Raw genomic sequence first — 24,647 nt, 5'->3', positions numbered from 1 at the left:
ATCTTTCTTTTAACTAAAGAAATGCCTACCAGCAGTTTTATCAGCACAAGTGAGATGATGGTGGAGGGTTGGTCTAAGATTCTGGACACCGGAACAACACCAGCACCTAAAACATATCAGAGCTCACCTTTGGAGCCTTATTTACATCTTCAAAGACATTTTATGATGATGATTACTATTATTATGGGGGTTTTTTAGGACCTCAATATCTAAAATCTTATAATACAAAAACATTTATGGAGCTGTACCATGTAACAATATTTTAATAACCTGTTAAGCTTTCACATGGGATGAAAATGCACCCAGTGCAAGGAACTCCTCCCCCATCTCCAGTAAGGAACAGCAGATGGACAGGGCCCAGATGACACCTCAGTCAGCAACACTGCCACACAGGCCCCACTGCCTCCCAGCTGTAGCACCAAATGCCAAAGTATTTCTGAGCAAAATCACTTAATCCTTGCCCACGTTAAGACATCACACCTCCTTCCCTCCTTTCATTTGTGCAGCAAATTAAGCAAACCTTCTGTTAGGACTAGATGCTGTTCACCATCCTCACTGAGCAAAGGGCTGACACAGTTCCTATCAATCAATTCCCTACCCTGTGCTGACCCCAACACTCCCAAGAGGGATCCTTCCTGTCATGTTTCACAAATTACATCAGGCTGCCTTAATCTCACCAATTCAACAAGTCTGTCATTTTCTTGTTTTATTCCTTCTTGGATACAAGCAGCTCTCATTATTCCCTCACCCAAAACCCAGAATGGATAATGACAAAGAAGCTGGACATCCAATGCCAAGGAGTGGACGTTAGAGATGTTCTTCTGTAACATAAGGATTTGTCATATGAACGTGGAAAGACTAAAATAAGGGCAAATATTCCACTGCAAATATTCATTCTTCAAGGCCCCCAGCAGTCCAACAGGACATGAGGCTCTCGTGCACAGTTGAGCACAGAGCACCAAGATGGAAACAGAAGCACAAAGCTTCTCAACCAGTTTCCATCACAGAGCTCTTGTTCTGGCATTGAGCATCACTGTGTTGAAGTAAGATCAGATGCAAATCAGCACAGCCAGAATGTTTCCAGAAGCTATTACAGTGTTGCCGCCACCACTGCCCTGGAATAAAACACCTGGTGCAAGTCTTTGTGAGCTACCTGAGTGACTAAACAAGGCACAAACATCACAGTGAGTCAAACCTCAAACCTGAACTTTGTGTTGCTCAGAAAAGCAGCCCTGAACACACTGGAACAAAGCTTTGCCATGTTTTATCTAAAAAAGCATGAGCAGCCCTGCTGTCCCTCGGGGAATGCAGTGAAGGGGGCAGGGGGGCCTGGCCATGCAGCCCAGGCTGCTGTGCCGTGCGCTGTGGCAGGCGCAGTTCAACCACTGCCATCCCTCTAGAGCCACAGTCCTTCTTGCAGCTGAACTGTCTTCCTTCCTCCGCTCCTGCAGTAAGAAAAGATTAAAACATTAAGACCCATGGAATACAGTAAAAACAGAAAAGGGGAAAATACAGAGTAAAGGTGGCTTATTAAAACAAAATCACTGATTTCTGAAGTCACTGACTCCCCCAGTGACAGCACTGTATCTCACAGGGAGGAGGGAATGGGAGGTGCTCCCTGAGCAGCAGTGATATGGTACAGTACAGGACCACTGCTGAAAAACACTGAGACACAACATACAGATAGGGCAGTTTTCTAGAATTAGAAAAATGGGGATGTTAAATTATTCCTAAGATGGGCATTAATTTTCTTAAACCTCCACAGCCTGCTCCTCACATCACTGTAGAGTTGTGACCAATGCCTTAGAAAGCTTCACATAATCTTGTTTTTTCAAGGACATATATCTCTGCACTGTGCAGGATGTGGGACAGTGCAGATGTGTCATTCCACATGTGCTATATATAGCACCTAAACAGCAGAGACAGTGACACACAACTGACAGAGATGTGTACCTACTCTAATTGTGTCATTCCAGTCTACACGTTTTATTACACACAGGTATTAGATGTATGTGTACACACACATACAAACATATATGCACTCTGTGTCTCTTGAAAGATGAAAAGCAGAAGGAACAAGCTGGGACAGAAAGGTAAAGCAGGATACACAGTCACAAAAGTGTTTAATCACAAATTCTGCAAGTCTGGTTAGACCAAGACCAAACTCCTCTGTGCCAAGACTGAGAAGCACAAGCTACTTACCACAGCTGTTCACGGGCTGCAAGACAGCCTTGGAGTCCTGCCAGTGCCTCCTCCTCCCATGACAGCAGAGCTGGAGCCCATGGCAGGAAGCAGCTCAGCACTGCTCACACTGCCCCAGCTCTGCTCCCAAGCCAAACCACTCCTGCTCTGCTCTCCTCTAGGAGCCTTCTCTTGGGGCAGAATCTGTTCCAACACATTCAAACAGTAGGTTTAACAGGTTTGTTAAAGTAGGTCTAACAGCTCCTCCGATTCCTATGCCGAGAACACAGGAAGCCTCGAACTTATTTTTATTAAACTCAGTTCTTTGTAAGCTCTAGTTTGAGTACATGCTCCTTTGTAAGTATGGAGCTCCAGCCCTGTAGGAAGAAGTCAATTCACTCTGGAAAGGTCAACCTTCAGAACGTTATAAACCACACTTAAAATTCAAATAAAGAAAATCTGTATTTTAACTGCCAAATTTGGTTTAAATGAATTTTGATGCAATGAAACATTATTTGCTAATGAGATGTTAGTACAAGTTATGTTCTGACAAACCAGGTTCAGAGTCCCATTTTGCTCATCACTGTTTCTATACATAAACACTTAAAAAAAAGACAAAAAAAGGAAGTGTGTCACAGTGCAAATAGCAAAACATTGTGATTTATTCACCTTCATTCAGCTACTCAGATAATACAGATGTGTTAAACCACTCCCAAATGCTCCACTTCCTCTTCCTGCTGTCAGTACAGGAAGAAGCAGAGGACAGTTTAAGGAAAAGAAAGGCAGTTTCAAAAATCAGGATTCTAAAGAAGAGGAGGTATTCAGGCCCCCCCTGACACTGAGCTGGGGAAGCACAAGGGGAATGAAGGGAGGGGGGGAAGGCAGCCAGGCTTTCCTTAAATAGCTGCTCACTGCCACTGCTGGGACAGAATCCGGAGCAAGTGCGCTGTCAGCGTGACCCAGGACACTTCTTACAGCCATATTCCTCCCTTTTTTTTAAAGCATAGGAAATACAGAGAAAAGGGTTCAGACATCTTTCTTGGACATACCAGTTTAACACCTTTTTTCTCCCTCCCTCCCTCTTTCGCTGTTCTGGAAATGAAGGGGGTGAAATTTGGAGGGAGGACACCACAAGAGCAGAGCAAGGAGGGGGAACAGTCAAAAGCCAGGGAGTCTGCCAGGAATTCTGCAAAAACCAGAGTCCCTGTCTGGGTGTTAATTGGTCTACACAAACTTTTTTGGTTTGCTTTTAAAAAAAGAGCCATTTCTGAGGGGCTAGAACTTCACATGGCCATGTCTATTATTAAGCTTTTTGGAATTTAATATATCTTTTCCTCATGATTCTTCATAGAAGAAAAACATAGAAAATACCATAGTGGTCAAAATGAACATGAGCAAAGTCAACCACATGGGATGAACTCTGGTAACTCTGGTGGGAGCAAAAATGGGGAAGGTGTTCCAACTCCATGCAAAGGAAAACCCAGGAAAGGTCTAAGTACTGATGAAGCATTCCTGAATACACCAGATGCTGCACATTCAACAATCCACTGATGTAATGGTATGAACAGAAATTCTCAATTCTGCTCTTTACCAATTTAGCTCAACAAATAATTCCATATGGCAAACAGTGCTGAACTGAGAAATTCCCATCACAGAAAAAATAACTGCAAATCTAAAAACTCCCGAGTTGGAAGAGATCCTGAGCTGAGGCAGCACTGCCACACGTTCCATGACATCATACATAAAACACTATCTATATCTCTTACTTTACATCATTTTTCTCAGTAAGTCTTTAAGAGAAAAATCAGAGGCAATGTGTCGAAGGTACAACAATTAGCCCAGCTCTCAGAGGGATTATTTCTGTTACTAAAGGACAGGAGGCACCTGCTGAAACACAGCAGGACAGATTTCAGTTTACTAAAACTAAAAGTTTGTTTTGGTGAAGAAAGGACTAAGACTGGAACCCAGTCTGTGCAGAGCCAGCAGGGTTATATGCGATCCTTCAACCAAAAGGACGTGGTCTCAGAAGCATTTCTGGAAAACACCCCTTACAGAACCTCCCCCAGGGTTTGACCTGGGGTGTCTGTCCTGCCCCAGCCTCACCCAAGGAAGGAACCAGGGAGCCTGACCTGCACTGATGGTCCCTTCCCATGAAATCACAGCTGTCAGGTTGGAAAAATCCTCTAAGGCAATGAAGCCCAAGCACCAAGCTGGCAGCAGCACCGTGTTCACCACTGGCCCACGACCCCTGTGCCACAGCCACGTGCTCTGGAACACTTCAGGGATGGCGACTCCCCACTCCCCTGGGCAGCCTCTGCCAGGGCCTGACAACCCCGGCACAATCACAGAAAATCTTCATCCAACCTAAACCTCCAATGGGCCAACATGAGGGGTTTCCCCAGAAGCTCCCTGAAGAAGTTTCACACACATTTCTGAGTAACAGTATAGCTGGGCTTTGGGTTTGGTTTAATCAGGAAGAAAAATGTAAGATAAAGACAACAATTTTTTCCCTGAAAAATAAAAAGGAAACTAAGCCCCTTCTTTTAATTCCATCTTTCTAACAAGGCCACAAGTTACAAAATCTTTAGTGGAGGAACCTTGATTGGCCTATTCCTGAACACAGTTCAGATTCTTCTGAAAACATGTCAAATTCCAAACTGCACAATAATAATCCAAATCCTGCAGGGAAAAAAAGACAAAATATGAACAATTACGTAAAAGCCTAATTCTATTTTGAAGTACATCACCCCTCAACAAGGCTCAAGTAAAAGCATCCCAAGTACGTTCCAAACAAGTGCTCAACAAAACCAGCCATGAACATGTGGCAAAAGTACAAAAACTCCTTGCACTATTAACATAGATAATGTCATTTAAGTCTTAACACCAGTGTAAAATATCTATGAGTTGTTTCATTTAATTTTGAAAATCCACATAGAAAACAATGTTCATAACTCCATCCACAGGATTCTACAAAACTGCTGCTTCATCAACAAATCTTTGAACTGTTTCAATATGAAAACTCAATTTTTTCAAACTGCTCAAAAATCATTGCAGAGAATTTCCAAGCACTTGAATTGAAGCACAACCAAAGTATGAACTTGGTACATTTTTGCAGTTATTTCTAAAATAAGTTAATTTACATAAATCATCTCAAAATAACACAATGGGATTCAACTTCATTTTCGACATTTGGAAAGCAGTGTCATACTTTATTTAAAGTAAACCCATGTAAAAACAAAGTTTAAATGAAAATGGTACCTGAAAAATAAATTATTTGATATAAAACAAATCAATAACTTAAAAACACACTAAATATACAAAATGTGTAACCATATACTGTACAGTATGGAAAGCAATTGATAAAACCTTCTGTCCCACAAACAGATTAATTTATAAACAAAAGATTACATAAGTTAAAGGAAAGGAAATCAATAAAAAGACTAGAAGTACAATATTATTCAAATTACTCATCAAATAAAGGTTTATCCCAACTTATGTTTCAAATGTCTCAAGTCATTTTCTTCTCAATGACCAAGTGAAAAAGTTCAGCCATACCACTAAAAACTTGCTCAAAAATGTTCAGAAATAAGGAACAACAGTAGGAGAATATTGAGATTCTAAAATGTGAACAGAGAAGCAATTTTCCAAGGTTTCAGGTGGCAGTTCTACCATTACTGTTTTCCCATCATTAGCAACAAAAGAGAATTTCAGTGCTGAAAACTCCACTCAACAGAAAAATATTTCTAAACCTTTGTTGCTGTTGGATCGAGTGTGATCTAGAAGGAATCTCCAGAGCTGAATGTCAAACCCACCGATGGGGTGGTGAGTTCTGCTGTAGAGATCATAAAGACTTGGACTGGTTTTAAATCATGTAGAATGAGAAAGTAACACTTTGAGTTTGGTTTTGTTTGACTACATGAGACTACTACAAACAGCAAGCACTGACATGACGCTGTACCTGATCAACCTACGAGCGGCCGCTCAGGAATGACCGGCGATTTTCAATCCACTGCTTGTCATGGAGGCACCGCCTCTTCCGAGCGAGAGGGAGGGAACTGAGACCCTTTTTATGAACTCCACATTTTTCATTTTTTATATTAGTAAGGAGAAACCCAGTAATAATAAATACAATAATCAGAGAAAATAACCACTGGCCTCTTGAGTTCCGGATTTATCCATCCTACTGTGCTGAGCAGCCAACCTTGAGAAGCACAGAGCTACGTTAGAGGAATTGCCGAAGGCACAAAAAGACTCTCCTCCTTCCAAATAGAGATTAGAATACCTCAGGTGACAAATTCAGCTCTTGGAAAATAAAAACAAAATGAGAAAAAGCCAAAACACAATGCAGCTCCACTCAGAGAGCTCAAGGAGTTGGTGTTTCTTTATGCTAAAGGTGAATTTGGTCCCTTCCCTCTAAAGCTACTTGTAGATGCCTAAACATAGAAATGTAACAATAAGGTGCTTCATCGACAGAGTTAAAAAGGACACATTTCTTCAATATGGAAATAAAAAATACAGTGACCTTCTGGCAGAGGCAGCCTCCAGACAAACTGCTCCATGTTTATGTGATTGAATCAGGCTACCAGCAGCTCACAAGAGCTGTGTGTTAAAAATCTCCCACAAACTCTAACCTTCTGCAGGCAGAGCTATCAGAGGAGCTACTTTAAATAAACAGTTTATCATATGACCTGTATATTGTGTTAGAAAAGTAAACATGGGGACATTCTCCAAGTTTGTTTTTTTAAAGCACATATGTAATTATAAACTATCCAAAAAGGAACTTGAGTTATTGCCATTTAAAATGCACTGAAAAAAAATCTCTCCTGAAATATTTGAAGAATTTCTACTTTATTTACCTTACCCAGAACATTAAAGCAACATAGAATTGTAACAAATGTTGAAGGACCTTAAGGACTATTCATTTTCCAAACTCAGCCTTAAAATAATGGATCACCTTTACAGTTAGTTCATCATTTTGGTTTTGACTGCTGGATATTCTTTCTATAAATGATACCAAGTTTTTTAAAAAACTTTTTTAAAAAAGACTTTCAACTGCTTTGTATAAATAACATTACTGCAATGTTCAATCCCCCTATAAAAATAGGTGTCCTCTCCATGCAAATACCCTTTGGTCATCTGGACAAGGGCAAGTGACCACACACTGACCAACCAGTGTTCACTGAGGTGACAATTTATCCTGCTCCAGTGACTTGTCTCTGGATTTTCCATGGTTTTCATACTCACATGATACAGATGTAGAAAAAATATATCCAAGCAAATGGAAGGAAGAGCTGTGTGGCCACACACACCGCTGTGGTGATGTGACTTCTCCCCTCACCCTAAGAGCTGGATCCTGAAGCCTTTCCCAGCCCCAGAGCTAGAACAGATGCAGGGACTGGCAGAGGAAGGCTCAGGAGGCAACAGTAACTGCACTGGCCAGTCTCTGACAGGAGAGTGGAGCAGCTCAAGTAAATCAAATATTATGATAATGCAGCTTGAAGAATAAAATAAAATAAATCCAACACTTCAGTGCACAGACACCACCTAACAGGGAATCAACTGAGAACTGAACACACTGAGCTGCTCTGATTCTGCTCACATCTGGATTTCTGGTGTTGCCAGCCCTTCACCTGAAGGATCTGCATGTGCCTTTGCCAGCTCACACCAAGCACATACAGAGATTCCTCTTCCATATTTATGTGGGATTTCCCTATATGCTAAGGGTTAACAGGAGGTTTACAGGTGCTGAGGCTCATGGCCAGCGTTCTGCACTGGGGTGAATTCCATTCATGTGGACATCTGGGAAGCAAATGCAGAGACTCCCCTCAGCATCTACACACGAGACCCTGAGACAGCTGTGTTTTCAGCAGAAATTACACCTGGTCCTTCAGAACCTGCACCAGGGGCTGTCCCAAGAGACTCTTAACCTACTCTAAAGGACTCTAAAACACTCCCATCTCAGCTGTTCCTGTAGCACATCTCACAGTACAGACCAAAAAATTCAGGTCTCCAGAATCTGATTATCACATCCTAGTCCAGCAATGAAGACTTTTCAGAACTCTCTACCTCAATGAGACCACTGAATCTCACGAGCAATGTGAGACCCCTGCTTTGAGACAGCCTTTGGTTCTACTAAGATCCTGTAAGTGCTTACTGATAGAGGCATCACCTGATAGAAACACCTGGCTTCCACCAAATGGATGGATGAAAAAGCAGAGCACTCTGAGAATTAAGAGGCCAAAAACTCTCTCGAAACAGGTCTGTTCAAGTGAGAGCTTCAAAGCAGGGTGAGGAGGAAACCAGTTGCTCCTACCTTTGGGGCAGAAAAACTCCTGGTAGATGTCTTGTTAGAATTTAGCTTCCACGCCCAGAAGCTTCCTTTTGGTCTTTAATAGTAGGATGCACAAGCATTTTGGTTTAGGACCAAAATCATCGAGTATACATACATAATTTTTTCTGGACTTCAGCTATTTATGCCAAGATTTTATTGACTGTTAGAACAGCACAAATCATACATTACTTCTGGTATCAGCTCTGGATATTAGCAGGAGTTTTTTCCTCTTTGCCTGACTTGAGCAGCAGTGCTTTGCTCATACCAATTGCCTGAATATTATTATCAGGGCAACTATCAAAGAAAGCTGGAATCAGACCTTTCCTAAAAGAGATTGTTGTAGTAGCAGTACTAAACCATATCCTGCATTTCCTTCTTACTTAGCAAAGAATGAGAGATGGACAAATAGGGAAGCAGTGGAAAAAGAAAGGAACAGTGATGCCAGAAAGCATTCAAGAGAACAGGGTTCTTCAAAAGTGGCAGCACAGCAATGCGCTGCTGCCATGGCCAGTGTGCTTGGAACCAGTACTGACAGAGTCATGTTTAGGGGGTCACTCGATGGAAGTCTGAACCCCCGCTAAATATTGTGATAAACACCAGCTCCCATTTCAGTTTAGCAGCAAATTTATCTTAAATGGAATAAAGCAAGAGAAAATGACAGGAACTGGGAATGACTACAGCCCACTCCTGTGGAACAGGACAGTGCAGGGCTCAACAATGATGGGACATGTAAGAGAACTTCTCTGTACTACACAGCTTTAACTTGGGAGGACACCCAGAACGCTTCCCAAGCTCTCCTTGTACGCAGAAAGGAAATAATCACAGACGTGATAAATGGATGGTGATGAACTGATGGAAGGAAACCTCTGACAGCCAAGAGCAGCTCTGGGGGGTGGGAGTGGCCTGGCTGCTGTGTCACAGTCACTGTTCCACCGAGCATCTCAAGAGATGGGGAGGGAACAGACTGGCAGGAGAGGCAAGGTTGGATGCTTTAACAGGAAAAATCCCACCTGCATTCAGTGCACACAAGCTCAAACTCAGTGGAAGGCTGCTCGCTGGGCCAAGGCCTATCTGTAGGGTTTAGATATGTCCTGGGCAGCTCCAGGAACATCAGCAGCTCCCACAGGTCCTCCCTGGAGCTGGGCACCAGCTGAGCCACATGCGGAGGCTGAGGGAGCCCTCAGGCTGCGCAGGTCCCATGGCAGGGAGAGGACAAGGAGAAGACAAACGGCGGCAAGCAGAAGGCAAGGTCAGCTGGGATGGAGTGAGACAAGCAGGGAGCATGGACTGGCCTCTCGAGTTTGGAAATGAACTCTGGGGCTGGTAGAGATTCAGGCAAAACAAGGAGACACCGCATTAAACTGCCACAGACCTCATTTCCACACCTGCCCTGCCTACAAAAACACCAGAGCCAAGTCTCTAGTTGTGCACAGCAGCTCAAACACCTGCACGGGCATGGTCAGCCTTCCCCGTTTCCTACCCAAGCACACCTGAGGGTTACATCAGTCTGTGACACTCATTTCTATGTGACAGATTTATTGTGGTGCTTGTTTCAAAACTCTTTTCTTCTACTCATCTGTCAAAGCAGTAAATTAAAATTCTCTTAAAGCGGAGCTACAGTTCCTTAAACAGCACTCTGAAAGCTGGACACTTTGTGCAATACTTAGCAAAAAAAAGAACAGAAAATAAAAAACAAAACAAAATTTGAGCAAAACAAAATCAAATTTAATGTTCTTAAATGCAAAAGTAAAAACAAACAAAAAACACAAAAAAGCAAAAGAAAATTAACAGAAACAGAACAACTCAAAGTTTCAAGGCAGTCTGCAGAAAACCTGGGGGATTAATCTTTAAATCTACAAATCAAAGGGGTTTTTGGTTAATATCTAACTTGCAAGTTGTAAGTACTTTTCTGCTGAGTGTTCAGTAAGTAAAGCTAGTTATCAAAACAAAATCCTATTAAAATAGAAAAACTAGCACTCATTAGAAGGGATGCGAGAAATACAATGCTCAAATGTTTATAACTGGTTTTTCTTTACAAAATAGAACTGCCAAAGGAATTCCAACTACAATGATCTTGGAAAATGAGTAAGTATCTTCCTGCATTATAATGTACCAGTAAGTAGTGCACCATGCATTAAGTATTTGGACAGAAGAGATTCAGTCTGGTAAAGTAGCAACATATATTCACACTCGCTTTTTTGGAGTTTCATTTTGACTCTGAAATCTTCCTGGAGTTTCTTTGAAACTCTTTGGTCCATTGCTCTCAAAGTGGGTTTTAAAAGTCTTGTTTCTAAAACCTGTGAATTGGACAGCTTGGCCACTGCTCAGTGTGCAACTTACCTCCTCAATGGTGTTAAAGTTAGGCTGGCATGCTACTACTTACAAGACCTTGACTTTAAAAAGCCTGATCCTCAACTAGACACAGAGTAATGAATATTAATTTATCAAACAATTTACTGTCAACTAAAACATTAGTATTTCTCAACTTTTCTTCCATACTACTGAAACTGAGGGGGAACAAAAGGACAGGGGGATGGGTAGGAAGAACAACATAAACCCAAAGAAAATTAATGAATTCATCCTGATATTTTTCAGAAAATTCCAGTTTTTGCAGACAACATTCAATGAAACAAATGTTAGTCTCATAAGTGAAAGCATGCTTCAATTTTACCACCATCCAGAGGGTCTAGTTAATGCAATCTACTTAAGATTTCAGGGGATTTTTAACATGTTTTAAATGAAATAACTTAAAGGAACTTAAAATTGGTCTAACATTGTGGGATTTCAAACATTTGAACATGTCAGTTGCATCCCAGAATATAAAACCTTTTCACTTCTCATTTAGACTAAGACAAACACTTGTGAAAATTGGCGCAAAATGAGTTTTACACTAACAAAAATGTTTCAACTTCTGTCACTCCATTATCTATTCCATACAAAAAGCACGAGCAAGTTATTTGTGGGACTTGTTGGTTTTGAAGGAAACCTGTAAGATTTTGTCCCCCAGGCGGTAGCCATTAAGACTTGCTATGGCCATTGCAGCTTCTTCATAGTTTGTCATGGTCACAAAACCAAAACCTTTGCACTTGTTGGTGTTGAAATCTCGAATAACTTTCACATTGGTAACCGCACCAAAGGGGCCAAACATCTGCCAGAGGATTCCCTCATCAGCATCTTGACCAAGGTTGTAGATGAAGATACACCAGCCAGAAGATGCGTTTCCTGGAACATTTACACCAGAAAGCCCACTCATGTGATCTACACCCATAGGAGAGAACCTAGCAAATAAAAAGCACAATATTTCATGTTCAATTAAGCAAATTAACTTGAATGGGAAGCAACTGAGAATGAATATTTTATACATGGCACATCAAAACCGCCACATAAATGTTTCCCCATTCAAATTGACAATCAAATTGACAGCTGCCAGAAAAAAAAAAAAGTTAAGTATTCCAACTGCTTTATCAACAAGGAACTATCCTTAGAAATAGGCAAGAAACAGGCAAGGCAAGCTTACATAATCACCTTCCCAGGGGACCTGGATGGATGCCTGAACTCAGCCAGGCCGCTCTGAGTGTCCAGGGCATTGCTGCAGAACTGCTTGAGTTCAGGGGCACAGGCAGCACCTCCCCAGAGGCCCCAGATACCCCCAGGCATCTCCCACTTATTTGACAGAAGGAGATTTTCTTTCACCCCGTGCTCCTTTTCTTGCCTCTAAAAGAACATGTTGGGAAACTCTTTAAGTCAAAGAGTTTCTTTGGATTTGCTCGGGCAGGGGATGAGTGTTCTGGGTTCTTAGGAGTAGAGATTGTATGTATTAATTTCTTCTTTTGTGAAGCAGAACAAAACCTACTCCCTTTCCACCCAAAGGCAGCAGGTGCAGGCAAACACTCACAACATGAGCAGGCTCAGTGCAGCTTTATTATTCCAGTGTGTATGGATGGTTTTAATAATTTTTCCAGGAAAACTCAGATCTGACTTTACTGAACTGGATTTTTTAAATCACCTACCCATTCTTCCTGAATCCTGCCTCCTTCACAATACCTCAGCAGGATTCATGCATAACAAAAAGCAAAAATCTTCTCCTTTTTATGTCTCATTTTGTATTAATTTATTTTCCCTAAAACCCACATTTCTAATTCCCCTTTATTTTATTTCTGGCCTAAACTCCAGAAAATCAAAGCTTCTGAATATTTTAGTGCAATATTAGGGTTGCACAGCTAAGCACTCAAAGGCCAGGAAATGCGAAGGTTAATGTCAAAAACTCACTTTGAACCCTTGTGCTTATTTATTATTTAAAAATATGAGGTCATGTGATCATAGAAATATAATGATACTATACCAGGGGTTCCCAAATTGAGGTGTACCACTGGTGATTTGCAAACCCCTTAAAAGCGGTACACGAGCTGCTCTCTGCCAAGAGCAGGGCGGTGGCAGATCCTGATTCTCTGCTGACCTGGAGGAAACAGGGAAGGGATGTCTGGGCAGTGAATGCTGCAGTAAGTGCCAAATGCTTCCCCTCTGACTCTTTCTTGCCCTGCATCAAGGAGCTGCTGCTGCCTTTCTCGGGGAGGGAGGGCTCGAGGAGTACGGGGAGGGAGGGGAGCAGAGGGATGGCAGTGCACACTCATACACACACACTCACACACACACTGTGCACTCACACACGAGAACCACTCAGTGCCCATCTCCCCCAGGCTCTCTGGTGTTCACAGCTCCCTGCCTTGGACACCTGAGCTCCTGGACTCTCCTGTCCCCAGAGCACATGTCACTCCATCCCTCCCTCGGTGCTGCTCTGCAGCCCTGGGGGCTCCCGGAGCACAGTGGGACAGTGCTGAGCTGCAGTAGCTCACTGACAGCCAGCCCCAAGAAAAAAGAACTTTGGGAAGCCTTGTACTACAGCCAAACTGAAAAAGCAGTTAGAAGTACCACAAGGTGAATGAGACATACCAACCCGTATGATCTGATGAAGAGGTGACACATCTGGTATTTCTTTTGGCTTTGTATAAAAACGTTCCTGTGCTTGCATGCTTGATACACTTACTTGTTCTGACAGACACCTTCAGTTCTGTAGCTTCTTTCCAAGTGAGTAATAATCTGGTAGGATGAATTTATCTTAATATCTGTCAAGTTTCCATCTCAACAGATCACCAGTCCTGAATCCCTTCTCAAACCACTGAGCTCGGAATTGCCTGATGTTGGTTCCAGCAGTCAGTATAGCTCTGCCCCTGCCTGCTCCAAAGGCTCAGGCTCTGCCCAGGAGCCCAGGTAACACCATATCATGATACTGCATATCCCATGCAATCAGTTGTAGAAGAGCAATGGTGTTAAATGCAAGAAAACAAATCTAAATGCTTGTAACAGACAAAATTATTTAAAATACCAAGTACCTCTGCTTTTGGATACACTTATCTTCAAACAGATTGTCCTCCCTTCCCGCTTTGTCTCAAAAAAATGTTACAGGTTTATTAAAATACCCAAACCAAACAAAACAGGGTAAAACCAAAGAAGTTTCTAAAAGATTAGAAAAGTAAACAAAACAAAAACAAAACAAAACAACCTGTAGGAAATATTATTCAGCTAATCTGATGAACGTCTGTTCTCACTCTGCACAAGAGGGACCCCAGATCTCTCACCCAGCTCAGGGTAACAGCCTGCATGAGCAGGGCTGAAGCAGCTGACACACAGCTCTCTGTCCTACTGGGACAGATTTTTGTGGCCACGCCAATTTAAGATGACCTTTAGGAAGATACACTTATTAAGGATCTTTAGAAGAATGCCCTACCATGGCAAACACAAAGGCCAACAGAGATCCAGGATGTTGCAGAGAAAGTAGTTTTAAAATTCCTTTAATACTGTAATTTGAACAATCTCAGTCTTAGCACACTTACAGCTGGTGTCCTCATTTCTGTTGAAATTATATTTACACTGTCTCCTCCACACTGCTTTTTCAAACCTCCCAAAGAGTCTGTAGCCAGTGTTATTTGTGGATGGTTCTTTCAAGCCATGCTAACCTAATACACCAACATCTTGGGGCATTAGGTATCAACAAGAGTGTATTTTCCATAATTCTTTTTTACTTTATAAGCTTCTCGTTTCTATCAATGACCTTTTGCTCCCTCTGCCATTAGACAGACAGCCTTCTTCATTTAACAGATCCTGAGATTAGATTAACTCACTGGAGGATGTAATCTCAGAAATGATACTCCTAAATTAAAGCAGTTTCTTTTCAGGTATATGCAAGTCCTATAAATTCTTTTCATAGAACCACAGAAACTCCTGAGCTGGAAGGGAGCCACAGGGATCATCAGCCCAGCCCCTGGCCCCGCACAGCCACCCCAACAGCCCACCCTGAGCACCCTGAGAGCTCCTGAGCTCTGGCAGCCCTGGGACCATTCCCTGCGGAGCCTGGGCAGTGCCCAGCACCCCTGGGGGGAAGAATCTTTCCCTAATATCCAACCTAAACCTCCCCTAACATAGCTTTGTGCTGGTTTTGCTGAACTCTTTTACCTGCACTCTGAGGACAGTTCCATACAGCACCATGGGTGGGATGCCAATAAGCAGGAACATTAGTTTTAATCCCAGCTTGTGTTTCCATTGCACTTGAGCTTGGCAGCTTTTTATTTTTTAATAGTTCTACAAAGAGCAGGAGTTCAGCTACATTGACAATGTCCTTCTGACAAGCAACTTGTTCTGCTGTCTTTGTTACAGACAGAAAAGATCTGCTGTGGCCAACACAAATCTTGTTGAGAACTCAGTGACACAAGCTCTAAGCCTGAAAAAAATCAGGGTGTTGGGTCAAACAACCATGTAAGGAAGAACAGAAGCAACTGGGGTTTCACTCCCATATTCTTCCAGAACTTTGATGAAATGGTTTCTACTCAATACACACAGCTTGCATTCAAATTATAAATTGGTTTAAAAACTGAAAATTTAAACAATTTCACTGGAGTGATAACAAGCAGGTGTACAGGAGGTGTCCAAGCAACCGTATCACTGACAGGGTTAAACAATCTTCTTCCATTTCCCTGTGGATCAAAGAACTATCAGAAATGGCTCCCTTCAGGCATTCAGGGCAGAACTCATGGCTGATACTGGTATAGTTATGCCCATTACAGGATCTGGGAACTGGCTCCAACCCCGAACAAGTCTGAAAGCAGTATCAGCTGAACGGGCAATAATTGAGGTTTGAAAGAACGTTGTTCTGGTATAAAGCTCTGGTGAGCTGCAAAAGCACAGGACTTCCAGGGGTCCTGAGCAGCCTCCTCAAGCTATAGGAGCTAAACCCCTCCATTTCATCACAGTTCAGCACCTGGAGATCTGCTATTTTCCTGAAGTAAACAATCTTACACTCTAAAGAAACCCTCACCCCAGATGTTTTATCTGTCCTCCAGACACAACCTCATGCTGTGGCATCATTCCCTCTGGATGGAAGCAGAGAGTCTGGGTCTTTGAATTAGTCCAGAATCCAGTGGGACACAGCACTAAGACCAGCTCCTGATGTGAGCCACAAACACCCCAGGAACTCAAAAGGATTAAAAGAACATTAAACAAAGGGTTGGAGAAATATCTGTAGGAAATGAATAATTACAAATTAGATACTAAAGGTTTAAACCTGGATTTACAGGGATTATGATGAAATGAGATGAAATGTAATCAAAATATCAGGTTACGTATTCAACCTCTGTGGAGCAGAGATCACAACTTTAATTTATACAGACTGTGGGCTCTGTGGAAGCTGCTTATCCAGTCATCATGTCTTGTTCACTACCAAAACAAACAAGACTCAGCCCAAACTCCTGAGCTCAACCACAGCATGAGTAACCACAACTCCTTCAGTTCAGCATCCTTCAAGGCAGACAGACTCACTAGAAGAACTTGCAGCTAACACTAAAGAAAAATACAAAGGGTTGTGGGACAGACTTGATGATGTTGGAGGTCTTTTCCAACTTTAATAATTCCATGACCCCATGGTGTAAGCATTGTGCATGTGTGTACAGACGTGCCTGCACGAGTGACTGAGAGAAGGAAGCTTTGCAGTAAGTGCTGCAGCTCTCACAAGTCTGTGACAAGGCAGAGATGAAGAGCTTGTGTCTGCAGGTCAACTGGGGGCTCTTGTGTCCACAGCGTATTCCTGAAAGCACAGCCGTACCTCAACTGCTCTATTCCCACCTCTGCAAGGCTGTGGACCCCAAAATCTTTAGCTCTTTCCCCACCAGCAGATCTGCCACTGGGAGCAGCAGCCGGCCAAGGTGTGCTGCCAAACAAGCACTGGGCACAGGACACAGCTCCCAGGGCAGCAGGAATGGAACAGAGACACAGCATTTTCTTCCTCTTAACCCCCACTGTGACACCCCAAGCCTACAGAAACACTCTGTGTGTCTGCCCCATCCCTGAAAGTGTTCCAGACCAGGTTGCACAGGGCTTGGAACACCCTGGGATAGTGGAAGATGTCCCTGCCCATGGCAGGGGTGGGATGAATTGAGCTTTAAGGTCCCTTCCAACCCAAACCAGTCTGTGATTCTATGAAATGCACACAATTGACATTAATGCTGCTCTAAATGGTACATTAAGAGAATAATGAATAAACTGGTTATTAAATTTAGTTTCACCAGCAACTCTCACTATAAATACATTAATAGTTTTTATTGTTTCTGAGTGATCGTTACAGGATTGAATTAAAAGTATTTGGCCTCTTAATTATGGATGTGAATATTATTTGCACTCCTTATTCTGATGCATTTTGATCCTGGTATTTTGATTTTAGGGGGAAGAATGATGATGAAAATGTCCAAGTAAATTAAGAACGTTAAGAATGAAAAAGATTTGAGTAGGATCTGGACACACTGAAGCGCTGGTTGAGACAAAGGGCAGGTGTGTTCATTTTTTAATAATTCACCTAAATGCAAACAATGCAGAATTTCATTCCTCGGCGTGGCTTAGGAGGTTTGGTGTGGAGATCTGGGTGACTGCTTCAGGGAAACGAGGAGCTGCCTGAGCTGACTTCCCTGGGCCACAGCTGAAGAGAACTGAGGAACAACTGAGGCTGGCAGGAACCTTTGGAAATCCTCTAATAAACCCCCTGCTCGAAGCAAGGCACCTGGAGCAGGTTGTTCAGGCTCATCCTGTCACTGAAACTCACCAGAAACTGGTCAAATAAAACTCTTTAACACCAAGGTAGTGTTCAGAAGGGCATTCATTACTCATTACAGGCCTGGTTGCACAGGGGATAACTCCACCTTGTGTGCACGTGATCTTCCACAAGTGCGTTGCTTATACACAGTCACCACGTCCATATTTTGCTCATTACCATAAAGCTCTCCCCAATTTCCCAGGTTCAGTCCTTGTTTTGGCTGTGGCTGCATCCCTAAGCCAGATGTCTTCCCCTTATCTTCCAACCATCCTTGCTGAGAAAGCAGATCCCACATACCCTGTTTTCTGCTAAAACTTCACAGGCACAGTAGAAATTAGATGAACCCTTTTGGTATCAATTCTCGGCAGGTTTCAGCATCTCCAAGGACAGAAACTTCACTGTCTCCTTGGGCAAACTCTTCAACCGCTCTCAGTATAAAACCACAACTGACTACAAAGTACGAATTTTCGCTGGAGACCCATTACACAGAGCTGTGCTCAAAATGCTGAGCTACAGCACTGTGGACAGGAGACAGCAACACTGGAACAGCAGCACAGCTAAAAGGTGGCTGAGACTTCAGCCCAATTTTACTGAGCTGATTGGATCTCTTATAGTAGAACATAAAAAAAAAAAAAAGAGTAAATTCTCAACAGGGAACCACTACTCTCAGAAACATATATCATCTCAAAGCCTATTGCTTCTCTGCAAGCCAGTCAATACATTGCATTTTCCAGACCACCCTCTGACCATCAGCTTCCTCCATGAACACCCAAGGCACTTCCAATTCAAGCAATTCATATTCAAAGCAACCAAAGCAATTTTCTATGGCAAAAGCACAGTGTCTTCTACAGCCCTGGGAGCAGATGGGAAGCTGCAACTGCTCAATATTCTCATCAGTAAACTCTTGAGGCCTTGAGGGAAGGCAGAACCCTGCACAGGTTGCAATGCAGGAAGGAATCCCACAGAACCTCCTCATCAGAAATAAGGTTTTCCTCTCTTATTGTAACACCTCCCTGCTGGAACCAACCATTCAGAGCTTTAATTTAGTTGCCAAATTCTATTTGTGTTCAGATATATAAACCACAGAACGGGGATCTGTTGAGACAGGCACCTACCAACACCCACCTGGAACCTGCTGCTGCTGTCCCCTCACTGTAATCCAGTAGTGGAAACAGACACCAGAGTGCAGGTACCTTTAAACACTAATTTCAATATAAATTTTACAAGTAAGATTTTTCTTTAATCATATTTTAATGCAACAGTTTCTTTACATAACACTGAGGACACATAGTGCACTATGTATTCATTCACACACGCTGCAGTGAAGGTATCACTGCCCAGCTGGGGGGGCAGAGCTCCCCACACAACCATGGGAACAGGAGCAAGCCTTAAATGCATTTATTCCTCCTAACCTACCTGAATCTCTGTGCCTGGTGATGCACTGGCCCTCCAAACCGTCTAGCTGGTGAATGACACAGCTGCGACAACAGTGCCACATTTTTGTTCTGGTTAGGGTTGGCTGCAAACTTCACTGTAATGGGCTCGGAGGAACCTGGGGGTTTGTGACCATTGAAATTTGTAATTGCCTCTTCTGCTTCTGACCTTTTGTCAAACCGGATAAATGCGACCCCTCTGGACAAACCTTGTAACCAAACCAATAAAAAAACAAACAAACAAAAAAAAAAAATTGAAGTTCAGGATAAACTCAAAATAACTTTGAAAACAAAACCCAAAAAAGTTCAATATTTCTATGGTCACAGCTTTCAAGTTCTCTACATTTATATTTCTTTGGCAGCTGGAGGATAAAGTACAAAATCAAGAAACCAAAGACAAATTAACGTACTCATTTCAGCTATAACAACCACAGTGACTAAACACTTAAAAAATATGTGGTAGAATTCCATTATATTCATCATCAACCGACATTTCCATTCACAACAAACTCCTCAACATTTTAAATTAAATAAAAGAATTAACTCCAGATGGTTAAAAACAAACCCAAACCCCTTAGTTTCAATTACTTTATCACTAAAGAGCATCTGCAAACACAGAATATAAACATTTTTTCAAATGTTTTCATTTTTCCATGCTAGAAACACACTCAGGTTCAGAGATGAGGGAACAAATGTCTGACTATAATAAAGGATTTCCACCTTTTTTAATGGAGAGATCAGAATTTCACATACGCTATTTCCAGCTGGCACCTAAGTTATTTTTATTCATTAAAATCAATGAAGAATTACCTCTTGGTAGCTGTACTGAATGCACCAATATCACAGCTGTTAAAAATTTGTGTATTTTTTTCCTAGTCCCAGTCCCTGGATGCTGTCTCCTTCTGACTGAGGTACAAGTTATGCCTTGTGAGCTCTCCTCTCCTCCCCTTGCTTCTTATCTGTGACTTGACCGTAGGCTGAAAACACCGTTTATCACAGTGAAGCTAAAAGGGTACATTTTGTTTAAATGCCATTCCAAAGGAGGTATTGTGGCCAGGACTGTAAATGTAGGACTTCATTAGCTCTGTTTCAGAAAGGGACATATCAGATACTTTGTTTTCTTCACATCCACCCAGGAACATCTTCAAAGCCAGATACAGAAGTTAATCTTATCATAAACCACAAAATCATAAACTGTTGTTAGTAACAGTTGAGGATCATTTTCTGTTTCACAGAAGGAAATGCTACATGTCAAGACCTGGGCCTGAAGCAAACAAGGTGTGATTGCCTTTTGATAAAAAACAACACATGGGCTCACCAGAGTAGAGCCGACAGCCCTGTGTGCTCAGGTACCACTGAGATCAGCCTCCGTGCCAGGGGAAGGGTATGGCCCACCCTGGGAAGGCCCAGGGCAGCAGCCTCACTCAGAACTCAGCAAGGCTATCTCTGAGCTCAGCTTACTGTGACTCCTCCACTTTCATGCTTCTCATCCTAGTGCTTCTCAAAGCATTCGTTTAAAATGTAAATATTTTAGAAAGCGTATTTTTAAACAGAATAATTTTCAAAAGCTGGAGTACCATCTCTGTGAGAAGGTACAGCTAAGTACAAATCAAAATGTGTCTTAAGTGGGAGCAGATCAAGATATGAAAGGCAGGCTTAAAGCCAAGGCACAGCTACATTCCTGGTGGGATGGCAAGCCAGGCTTTTCAGGTATTAACTGTGAGATGCAACAGAACCCACTCTTCAGTCAATGAATTATTAAGGCTATGGGAAAGCAGGTGGTGTGTTCTGAGCTGAATTACACAGCATCAGGCCTCAGCACATCCATGAAAACTACAGTATTCTTCTGGAGATTTTATTTGTATGATTTCTGTCATCTCATTTTACAGCTCTGTCAAATCCAGATGTTCTCCAGATCCCACAGATTGTCAGAGAGGGATGACTAGTTATGAGACTTGCATTACTAAGTATGCTGTGCTCCACCAGTCTTTTTCTTGCTTCTCATTACAGCTGCATTCCTAGATAACCAGCTCTAGGGACAGGGCCATGCAGGTATCAGAGTTGGTCAAAACAAATAACACTCTCCAGGCAGGATGGGATTTTCCTCACTCAACCATGTCATGTCAGTCCCCAGATCTCACCAAGGTTTCTCTGAGGCACAGTCACATTTGCAGCACCATCTGACCAAACACCTGCAAGTGGTGCCTGGACCAGGAGGTGGCTCTGATGGGGACACAGCCTTGCAGATCTCAGCCTGCTCTCAGACTGAGCCCACAAGGAGCTGCTGGTGGCCCACTCCAAACTACAGCAGATTCCTCACAGAGCAAGAAAGCTGCTTCTGAACTGAAGTGCATAAATCCCAGTTATAAACGTTAAATGTGGAATTGCTAGAATTAGATTGTCTTCTATTCCAATACACCAGATGCATAATCAATGAAAAAGTGTATTTGTAAAAGCTCTCTCCAGATTAATACATGACATATGGGCTACCAGTAAAATCACAGAACAGCTGGGTGACCGGATAAGCCAGACAGTTATACTGTCTGAAATAAGAGGGTAAGAACTTAAAACTCTGAAAACACACTGCAACAGAGTCAGAACTGCCATCACAAAGAAAACCTTAACTTTGGTTTCCCCTGAGCCAAGTGCCTAAGTAAGTGACTTCTCCCCTTTCTTTTTTTTTTTTCTTTTTTTTTTCCTTTTTTCTTTTTTAATACACAAAATACATTTAGAACTTTCAGGGCAGTACTAAGTGTAGGAAATTAATTCCCTTCCTTAGCAGTAACCACAGAAGCCTGTAAGACATCTCACATGGTCTAAAATATAAGAAAATTGAGTGAGTTCCAGGCTGGCACCAAAGACAAAACAATTTTTGTTTTGCTTTAAATCTCTAACTATGGCCTGGAATTGACCAGTGGATAAGAGCTGCATGTGTGTAAAGCCAAAGTAAGGGCAGCACTCCAGGCTACACACATGGCCCAGAAATACAGTGCACTGCAGTGCCAGCAAGCATCAGAGCAAGAAAGTAATTTGGCAAATCAGTAGCTGATAAAAATGACAATAATCCTATTTTAATAAGGTCTGAGGTTTGGGTTGTAAGCTGGAAAAGGCAGTGTGAGTCATTCTGTGCTTTAAAAAAATCACTGAACATGGATATCCTGTCAAAATTCTATCACCGGTTGACAGCAGATGTCATGATTAGCTTGTGGCAGTCTAATTTCTGAAGTTTAGGTACTGCCAGTCTCAGAAAACACCAAACACATGCTGTACACTCCAGTTTTCCACAGCCAAGGTCCCAGAACTCACCTGTGGTTTGATCCACAAGCACACGTGAGTTGATGATGCGTCCAAAACGGGAAAACATATCTTCTACATCCTTCTGTGTCATTGAGCGGGGCAGGCCACTGATGTACAAATTAGCATCCTTGATAACTTCAGAACTGGGGCGGGCATAGGAAACCTTTAAAAGAAATAAAAACACATGCTCAGGGTATTAACAGTGAAGATCAATTTATTGTCATGAGCCAATTTAATTAACTCTCCCATTCCCAACACATGCATTTTGACTGGAATTAAAAAAACATGGAACCGAGACAGTAGGGGAAAATCAACCAAACAACAGGAGAAAGGGCATGTCCCTACATAATGCCATTCATTTTGGGCTAACCCAAGAGATAACAACTATACTAGCATTGCTGTAAGGAGACCGCAACAGACCAATACCAATGCTCCCAGCAAACGCTTCTGCCACGCCAAGAATCCCGAGTTCTGACTCAGCCACTGGACCTGCCACAGCTCACATCAGGAACTTGTCCTATCAGTATATCTTCTAAAGCTTCATAAAAATATGGCATGAGTAGGGTGCAGTTTTCTGTCCTAATTTCTACTACTGGAGAAAGCTGCATAAATCACCTAAGCAGGAGTGAATCCTACACATAGAGCACAGGCTGTTGTTTGCACGTGTACTAACAAGATGTACAATAAATATTATGAAGCATCCAAGATATGCATGAGTTAAACACCTGGCAACCATCTATAATGGCCCCTCTACTGCAGTAAAAATGGTGGGAATATAAAGAAAGGAAACCTTCAAATACTAAGTTGTTTCAAAACACTTCACTATTCTCTTCCCAGATTCATGCTTGCTGCAGCTGGGAGCACACAAACTTTACCCTCAGAATAAAGTCTATTACAATGCTGCTTTCACAGCCAACTGAAGAGCTCCTACCTTGATAGTTTTTGACTGAAGTCTGAGGCCATTCAGTGTGTTTATTGCTCTTTCAGCATCTTTTGCAGTTACGTAGTTCACGAAGCCATAGCCTAAGCTGTGTCCTAAAGGAAAGAACATTTTTTTTAAATTCACCCTAACAAAATTATGTTATCACTACTAAATTGAAAGGAAATGCAAACAAGAAGTGAACTTAACATACACAATTCACACAGCAAATATTTCAGTGAGCCAAGGAGGCTTCCCAAGGCTGGCACACATCATGAGTAATTCAGAGGGCTTTTATTTCCACTCTGGACATCCCTCTGCCTTCACAGAGAGCAGGCACTGGACAGAGCACCCTTTAACAGGAAGAAATTTAGGGCTAAAACACCAACTCTGACCAGTCTTGCAAACTTCATGGGTGTGGAACAAAGGCAGTGACTTAACCAAGTTCATCAGTACAGTCTCGTGGACAGAGAGCAGAAAGTGAGAAAATGTCAACGGATGAACTGTCAGGTATGAAATGAAGACCCTTGTGATTTCTTTGGCTATTCCAACCTCCACCCCTGGGGACAAGAAGGAAAAAGAAGTTCCCAATCCTTCATTAATAGAGCTAACAAGCAGCCAGTTTCCCAAACACAGCATCATAGTGAAGAGTGAAAAATTCTCTTTAAAGCAGACAATCCATGTACTGTTACCTTGATTAAGCTTACTCTAAAAGGAATAATTTGATATTAATAATAAAAATCCTCAAAGTATTCAAGAAAAAGAATATTTATTTGGATACTTATGTGTTTTGCTTCTACCTCCAATCTCCAAAATTGCTACTATCAATTAGAACATTACATACTATTAAGATCATTTTGGGTTGCAATTTCCTACAAGTTCTTATCAGCATAGGCCTAAAAATAACTAAAATGCTTTCAAGACTGTCTCAGAATAAAAAAGCTGCAATTCAACCCAAAACACACCTCTTTTAGCCAGCTTCCCCTTGTCTCTGTCAGATCTGTGGGATTTTCTAAAGAAAATTGCAGGCATGCATAGGAAAATGTGCTATTTTCCTCTAACAATATGCTACGTTGAAGTTATTAAGTTCTATTGTAAGGCTTAAGGACAGTACAAGTCAAAGCTAATTGTTATGGTAAAGGATTCTGTGGTGAAATAGCCCTTTTTAATCACACTGCTTGGCTCTGAAACGGTCTTAGCTGACAAGGAAGTTTCCTTACACTTTTCTGACATTTCAGAACGCCAAATACAGACCCGGGTGTCCAGTGATGATATCGTGGCACAAATGTCAGAGGAAATGAAGAAAAAGGCTGCAAGAGAACTGTAGATTAACTTCAGATACAGAAACAAGGA

The 24,647-nt window shown here is 42.1% G+C and overlaps 1 protein-coding gene across 2 annotated transcripts in view; it reads right to left on the bottom strand.

Moving 5' to 3' along the window:
- Positions 1 to 691: 691 nt before the first annotated feature.
- Positions 692 to 24,647, bottom strand: part of ELAVL1 (ELAV like RNA binding protein 1) — a 50,361-nt gene continuing 26,405 nt past the window's right edge. Inside the window, exons 3-7 of one of the 2 annotated variants that reach the window (XR_004061418.1) lie at positions 23,307 to 23,410; positions 22,385 to 22,538; positions 19,062 to 19,287; positions 2,203 to 11,790; positions 692 to 1,445 (exon numbers count right to left, since the gene is read on the bottom strand). Coding sequence is in view for 1 of the 2 variants with exons in the window: in XM_030966549.1 (XP_030822409.1) it covers positions 11,466 to 11,790; positions 19,062 to 19,287; positions 22,385 to 22,538; positions 23,307 to 23,410 (809 nt within the window). In the remaining variant the exon portion in view is untranslated. Of the gene's footprint in view, positions 11,791 to 19,061; positions 19,288 to 22,384; positions 22,539 to 23,306; positions 23,411 to 24,647 lie in introns of both variants that reach the window. The other variant, XM_030966549.1, reaches the window with a different exon arrangement.

The sequence above is a fragment of the Camarhynchus parvulus genome, chromosome 28, assembly GCF_901933205.1.
Source record: "Camarhynchus parvulus chromosome 28, STF_HiC, whole genome shotgun sequence".
Lineage (NCBI taxonomy): Eukaryota > Metazoa > Chordata > Aves > Passeriformes > Thraupidae > Camarhynchus > Camarhynchus parvulus.
Note: the sequence above shows the minus strand (reverse complement) of the source record. Positions and strands in the feature narration are given on the sequence as shown.